Source organism: Apostichopus japonicus, chromosome 15 (genome assembly GCF_037975245.1).
Source record: "Apostichopus japonicus isolate 1M-3 chromosome 15, ASM3797524v1, whole genome shotgun sequence".
Taxonomy (NCBI): domain Eukaryota; kingdom Metazoa; phylum Echinodermata; class Holothuroidea; order Aspidochirotida; family Stichopodidae; genus Apostichopus; species Apostichopus japonicus.
In genome coordinates this window covers 8,312,375-8,320,115 of record NC_092575.1, presented here as the reverse complement: position 1 = coordinate 8,320,115, position 7,741 = coordinate 8,312,375, and the positions used below count along the sequence as shown (strand labels likewise).

Sequence of the window (7,741 nt, the reverse complement as noted above, 5' to 3'; positions counted from 1 at the left end):
TTATTACAAAGTTCAAGAAAGATGTACTTATCGAGTTACCATGTTTACAAAGTTATCAGACGGACTTCAATGTTGACCGCCATCAATTTCAATAGGGTTCGTCTACTCAATATGAAACATCAACATGCCAAGCATGAGATTCATCAAAGCTTCACTTCTTGGGATATCCTGTTTACAATGTTTCCAGTTTGACCTGTGGTGACCTAGTATGACCTTTGATCCCAGCTAAAAACAATAGCCAAGAACTCACTATGGTGCATCTACATACAAAGTTTGAAATCCATCCTCCTTTAGAATATTGAGTTGTTTACAAACCAAGGTGTAACATACACAATGGCATCATGACCACAATGATTCCTTTTGCTTTCAGCAAGAAATAAAAATGCAATGAATTATGACCTTATGTTATGCAAGTCCAATCCAAGTGGTTGGAAGCTGTGTGAAGCACTCCCTACAAATTGTTATCCAACATGTGTTCTCCCTGTGTTTCTGCAGATACATCACCTTTATGGATCAAATATTTGTGCTATATTCAGACTCCGTTCATAGTTTCTTGATATAAACTTGTAAAACTACTTAGGGCCACTGTAGCTTACAGTGGTCTCCTATTAAGAGCTTAGCTATTTAGTAGTTTTCTTGCAATAAGAACAATTCGAGCTGCTAAAACTGCTATTGGTCAGTTCCTTACACACTTTCTTTGAAGTCACCCATGAAACTATTGATCCACTCTCAACCCTATTCACCCTATATTGAGACTAACTCTGTGATCTTGATAGTTCAATTCATTGAGAAATGTCGGAGAAGCACAGACAGATTGGATAAGATTAGCAGGGCGAATGTTTATGTTAGGTCCAGTAGATTTTTACATGATGATTGTGATGATGTAGTTCTGCAAAGGTAGAACTAAATGCAATGAGTGTTAACGAACCTGAGGAGGTAAAGAACAAAATAAAGAGACATAAGTAACAGAGATATGTTTATTCTCAACTTTTAATTTTTTACTCTAATTTTCTGTACAATACAAAAGTGAATTTTGTGCTTTGCACCTTATCATGACAATGAGTATGTAAGTGTAGTTTCTGTACTACACATTACATGCACTTCTGTATAAGAGAACAAAATCAAGTGTATTAGCAAGTAGAGAAGAATTCCATAAATATGCTTTTGTGTCTGGCAGAGGGAGATGGGTGGATAAGCATAGAATACCCTACCATCTATAAAGCTGACTAACTGGTTAACTCATGTAAGGTTTAAATTGTGTCTGGCAGAGGGAGATGGGTGGATAAGCATAAAATACCCTACCATCTATAAAGCTGACTAACTGGTTAACTCATGTAAGGTTTAAATTGTGTGTGTTAGCTGCCAAAGAGGGTTTCTACAGATTTCATTGGCTCTTTGCATGAAAAAGAATAAACCTGAAATAAGAAAAAGACTGGACATTTTCTGCTGTTCCTTGGAGGACGGGTGTTACTTCTCTATATGTTTGAACACACACACCAGAAGCCCTGTAGGATATAGCCCCTCCTCCAACTCAGACCCCCTTTTAGCTTCCAACACCTTCATTTCCACACACTGCTGCTGGGTCACTTGTACCTTGCTACTGACTAACTGTTGAAATGTACATTTAAGGCATCATCCTGTTATCTCACGATCCACCAAATAAGAATATTTAGAAAACACAGGACCATGATAATTCAAGTCTTATCAGTGCAGTAAATTCCACCCCCCGTCCCCAGTGTTTCCCTTAATTATCCTTATGCATTATATTATGTAAGGAACAATGTCTTTAAGGATTGTTTTTGGCACATAACCAGACACATTTGATGGAGCAGCATGTCCTTCAATTTACTATGTGCTATGGTATGTTCAGTGGTATGTTACACCAAGATACATGTTGTAAGTTATACTATCACCGGTATAACGGGCTACGCCACACACATTTGCTTTAGGACAGCACACCGTCTTGAATTCATGCTGTTTCACTGACAGTGCAACATAGTATCTTGACTCATTTCCAATTATTATGAGGAACGTAACTTAAGATAATCAGCTGATCTAAACTGATGGTATCTAAGAGTTATTGGGGAGGAAAACTACAGATTTGAAGTAATCAGAGTTTTGTTAATGAGCTCTATGTATATGCTGTGACAACATAGTGAAGTACTTTTAGCATTAATACTGTATATACAGTACTGTTTAAGGCAGTCAGTCTCAATGCATTCACTTTTTCAACAGCAAATAGTTTCTTTGAATACTTCTTACACCATAGGAACAGTTTTCATTGCTAGGAGGTTGGTCACATTCAGACTATGTGATATTATGCTTGTCCTTGCAGCACGTTCTAACAGTTACTTCTGCCGGGTCTGGTTCACATGGATCCTAATCTTTCCCCAAATTTAACTTTCTCTCCTTGCTCAATGTTAAATCTGAAATCCTCTGGAGCCTCAAAGATGAGGACTATGGTTGAGCCCAGGTTGAACTCGCCGATGCCTGCACCTTTATCCAGAGAGATGCCCATCTTCTCTGGTGATTTGGATTCTGGGTTCACCTTTCTAAGAGACTTATCATGGAAGGCCCCATCAGCGTAGGCACCTTTGACATTTGTATTTAATTCCTGAACACAAAGCAAACAGAGAGAAAGTACTGTTAATGAAATGCTTTATCTTATAGTTGTGTAGGTAAATAGGTATAAACAAGAAAGATTGAATGATACAGAATAGTACCATCAAAAACATGAAACCATGAAAAAACCATGAAAAAAATCTAGTACCTTAACAACATACACAGTACCATCACAAACATATTGCACCAAATCTAGTACCTTAAGGAACGAAAAACTGTTTCCTGTCTTTCCATTATTACATGCAAGACTGCAGATTGGGGCAATTTCTGATAGCTATGCTGGGTGCCAAGCTAGTCAAGTGAGAAGGGTCTGTACAGTATTACATTCAAAAGCCATTCTCCAACAAAAACTATTCAACTAAACTAGAAAATTACACAAATGGTGTTACACTGTATTTTAGATGCAACATCATTGAGGCAGGCTCAACAAACACTTATGTACAGATCCCTAGCTTCACGTGCAAAAGGGGCAGGGTTGAGCTTGGCTGAGGGGCACACATGCACATGAAAAGTGCTGCGCTTCTTTGGCCATTGGTAAAGGGGCCTGTGCTAGGTCCCCTGGTGGGGTCCAGGAGCAAAACCCTCGAGTGGGTCCAGAGGTCGAAGGCCCCAGAAGCTCCAGCTTTCCTCTGAACTCAGAATTCAAGCATTCCTTTATCTTTCAACATTGCAGACTGGAAAGAATCTCCATGGCATTAGCACGTTGCAGATCCTAAGTATCTAGTATGTAACTCTCAGGTGCATTGTTACTTTGTTTCCTCCTTTTTTATTTTTCTTGACTTCCATGTCTACATAACTCTTAACCACAAATCTTCTGTGTACAGTACATGTGGCTTAAAGTCTATAATATCATGTGCTATTAATGCTTCCTAGTAATTGGAGAAAAGATGTGCAGTAAAGTTTATATTGAATTACACATGTATACATAATACATATCGACCTTTTATTCTGGAAAAGACTATTGTAATGGCCTGTCCTTTTTTCAGAATCAATGCACTGGGGCACATTATTAGTCTGATGTACAGGTGTTTGTGACAAAGAACTCAGACATTAGCTTTTATTTTTTTTAAAAGCAACTTGAATGGCACTTTAATAATTCTTGGTGTGTGCAAAGCAAGAAAAGAATATATATGTACATCAATGCAGAAAATTGAGTGACTATTAACATTTTTGGCAAGCAAATATTTGTCTTAAGAGATTCAAGCCAAATTGTCCAGGCCTTCACAATTAAGTACTCACCATTTAGAGAATGACTAAAAATCTACTAGCCATAATGCAAAATCGGCTTGCACTATTATCACTGTTTAAATCTCCATACTTGTCATATAGTACAATACTACAACAGTAAATACTTTCTGTAAACTAAGGTAATGCAGATACATGGTGCTATGTACACATTTGTATCTTTTATAAATTCAAACCTTTATCACAAACAGTTAACCATTTAACTAAATAAAATGATAGTCTGCAGCACTGCTCCTTACCTTGTCAAAGTAAATGTTGATGGATCCAACATTGGTAGCTCCTACAGCAGCCATGGAAAAGAAACCACACTGCCATTGACCTGTTATGACTACACGTTCATTCAAATTAAATAGTCCCTTGATCCATGCAGCAATACCAGGGTTTACGGAAAACAGCTCACCTGAAGGATAGACAACAGCAAAGACAAGTTTTACAAACTGCCAGGGAGAAACACAGACAAGAGAAAAGCCTACCAGCTCACAAAAATAGTACAAAGCATGAATGCTCAATGGACAAGTTAGTAGTACACTGAGACCCAATCAATGACCATACTTACTCGTCTCCTATATTAATAATTACTAAAATCAGCAAGTATTGGAATACTTATTTCATTCCTCTCTTACCCGTCTCCTATGCATACGCACTCCTATCTACCAAGCTTATTATAACTGGTATAATTACTGGTAACATTCGTGCACTGTGCCTCCCTATGACCCCTTTTGAGGTCACTACCCTCTTCCTGCCTAATCCACCATTCCAACCTTATGCTAAGTTTTCCAAATGGCAAAGGGCCTACATTGCTATATACTAAGAAATTAAGTCTTTAATTAAGAATATGAATCTACCAAACCAAAACAAAAATGAACCAGGAAGGCAGTTAGCTTTATGATTCCGTGCCTATAATTTGCTCAGAACTCCACATATCTGACTTATGTAGAGCAAGTGAGTCAAATTTGTCCAAGAATTAAGTGAGAACCAGAGATTTCAAGCTTATTTGTGGCACTCCCTTGTGGGCATCAACTATTCAATTCACTGGTAAGGGTTTTACAGTATAGACATTTTATTCCAAAATGTTTCAATATCCAGAAAGAACAGTCTTCCAATGTGAAATATGGACACCTAGATGTATGAGCAAATGGACATTTTCTTTTACCAATTCTGAGCTAGCAAATTAGCTCTGCCATCCCCCTTTAATAATTATTGTTAACGAATGAGAGTTACATGACATTGTTTATACACAACTCACTGCTAAACCAAAAGTCATCCACTGTAGTATAAATTCACAGATAATATGGCCAATTTTGAGACCATTATGACCTGTTGACCCCTTGAGCTCTGAGTGTGAAAACTGATAAGGGCCACTTAAGTGTGTATAAAGCATGAACTATTTGAAGCAGATTTAATTTTCTGGATGACTATATACAGTATGTATCACTAGAGATATATTTTATATTGGGCCCATTCACTAAACTGAACTGATATTGGCCAAATTATGTTCACCAAAAGCAAATCATAGCATGGTAGAACTCATAGATGAATTTAAGTTAACATGTTTACAAGGAATACATACTTTGATACATGTTGACCTCTGGTGATATTTGACCTCTATCAATTTTGATAGGGTTCTTGCACTCACTAAACTGGTTCTACATACTACGTATGAAGTTCCATAAATATGTGTGTTTTGTGTTATCATGTTTTAAAGGTATTACAGACTTTGACTTAATTTCATTGCAAATAACCTTTGACCTTCAACAATTTCAATAGGGTTCTTATACTAATCTAGCTGGATCTACATACCAAGTATAAAAATCAACAGAGATGTACTTTTTGAGTTACCATGTTAACAAATTTTCATACTTTGACCACTGTTGATCCCAAGTGACCATTGAACTTCACAGAAAAGAATAGGGTTCTTGTACTCAATAAACAGATCCACATACCAAGCATGAAGTTAATCCACCATGAACTTTTGAGTTACGGTGTTTAAAAGCAAGTGTAACATACATACACACACACACACATGCCATCACCATCACAGATTCCTTATGCCTCTGGCAAGGAATAAAAAAAAACTACCTACTGTACTTCAAAGTTATTTTTGATTCCTACCTGGAAAGTGTCTCCTATGTGCTGCTGACCAACTGGTTGGTGAATGAAATCTATGGTAATCACCAGGAGCCAAGTAAATGATACAGTTAAACAGTTTGTTGCCCTCCTTAATGTTCAGAGATTCAAGGTATTCCTCATCTGTTATCTGTTTAAAAAATGATGCAGAGAAATATAATCAAAGTTTGGTTAAAATGATTTAAGATATCCCAAGAACTGGCGCCCGCTAGCCCTTTTAAACACAGACTATAAAAACATTGCAAAATGCATTGCTTCCCGCATGAAAGCAGTGTTGAATTTAATTATCAGCAGACCGGTTTTATGAAGAGTAGATTTATATGTGAAACAGAAAGTTAATACAGGATTTTATCTGGTATTGTGAAGAGAAATTCTTTCCTGGTGGTTTACTTTTCTTAGACTCTGAAAAGGCATTTGACTGCCGGGACTGGAATTGTATTTAGCATACACTCTCTTATCTTGGTCCACAATTAAAACCTACAGGGGTTAATGTTATTCATAAAACTCTTGGCTCTTTAATTAATTCTAACCCATCTATTAATGGTATAACGATTTCTGACGTTCCCCCCAAAATATCTCAGTATGCGGATGATACAGTTGTCATTCCGGATGGGCCTTTTTTTTAAGACCTTAATAAGCTGTTTTATAATTTTATTTGGAACAATAAAATAGATAAGGTAAAGAGATCTGTCCTCTGTAAAGTTAGAAGTGAGAAAGGTTTAAATATGATTGATCTCCATGTTTTTGTCAACAGTTTAAAGACGAGTTCTAGCCCTAGCAACAACAGCTGAATATTTTACATGGGGAGTCTACCAAACGGAAAATGACTTTGAGAGTTGTTCCTCTCTGACGTCATCAATATGGTGAATTCTGTTTCATTAGTTTCAGGTTGAATTTCATACAACTTCTGTAACTCAAAAATATCTGTTGCATTGGTAGTAAGTTTACAGTCAAGACTTTGTAGGGATAATTCTTAGCTCTGAGAATCATACTGTTAAACAGATGAACAAAACACTCTGGCTTACAAATTCCTTTTAGAGGTAGTGCAATTTGAATTTAATGTACATGACCATATTCAAAGATGATAAACTAGATTATTAACCTTTTGGAGAATTAAATGCCTGATATTGTGGGAAGAAACCAAATTTAAACCATTCTCACATCACACTGATGCAATGTCTTGCTCTCCTGTACCTACAGAGAAGCTTCAAGTTGCTATTCCTTTTTTGCCTATTTAAAATATTATACATTGTGGTTGCACAGGATTTGCTTTAAGTTTTAGAATTAGTATCAATAATTGGGACACTTATAACGACAATGGGCCAAAGCCAAAACCTCCGTAAGTGCGAGGGACGGAATTTGATATACGTTTCCATATATTCCAGCTCAACAGTAGTGAAATATGAAAAATCCAGTAGTAGGTTAAATAAAGAGAGTAACATACAACATAATAAAACAATTGAAACATATTCAAAATTTAACATGTTGCCATAGCAACGAACATTAATTGGCGCGAGGGACGGAATGATAAAAACTGGGTGTGCATGCACTCCAAACATTTGATGTATTATTATCAAATTTAGGAGGAATCTATATCCAATCATACCATTTATAACAAGATCAATTACTCTTCTGATATTAACTGAAATGTGTTTTAAAAATCTCATAGCTAAATTAGGTTACGCTTTAATTTCACAAAAAAAGTCAGCGCGAGGGACGGAATGCGAGGGACGGAATTGCTGTTTAT

The 7,741-nt window shown here is 36.6% G+C and overlaps 1 protein-coding gene across 2 annotated transcripts in view; it reads right to left on the bottom strand.

Annotated features, from left to right (window-relative positions):
* Positions 1-972: 972 nt before the first annotated feature.
* The window catches only part of LOC139980702 (phosphatidylserine decarboxylase proenzyme, mitochondrial-like), a 32,940-nt gene continuing 26,171 nt past the window's right edge, over positions 973-7,741 (bottom strand). For both annotated transcript variants that reach the window (XM_071992550.1, XM_071992549.1), the window contains 3 exons: positions 5,980-6,124; positions 4,107-4,267; positions 973-2,614 (listed from right to left, as the gene is read on the bottom strand). In XM_071992550.1, the coding sequence (XP_071848651.1) occupies positions 2,369-2,614; positions 4,107-4,267; positions 5,980-6,124 (552 nt within the window). In that variant the 3' untranslated portion in view covers positions 973-2,368. The remainder of the gene's footprint in view (positions 2,615-4,106; positions 4,268-5,979; positions 6,125-7,741) is intronic.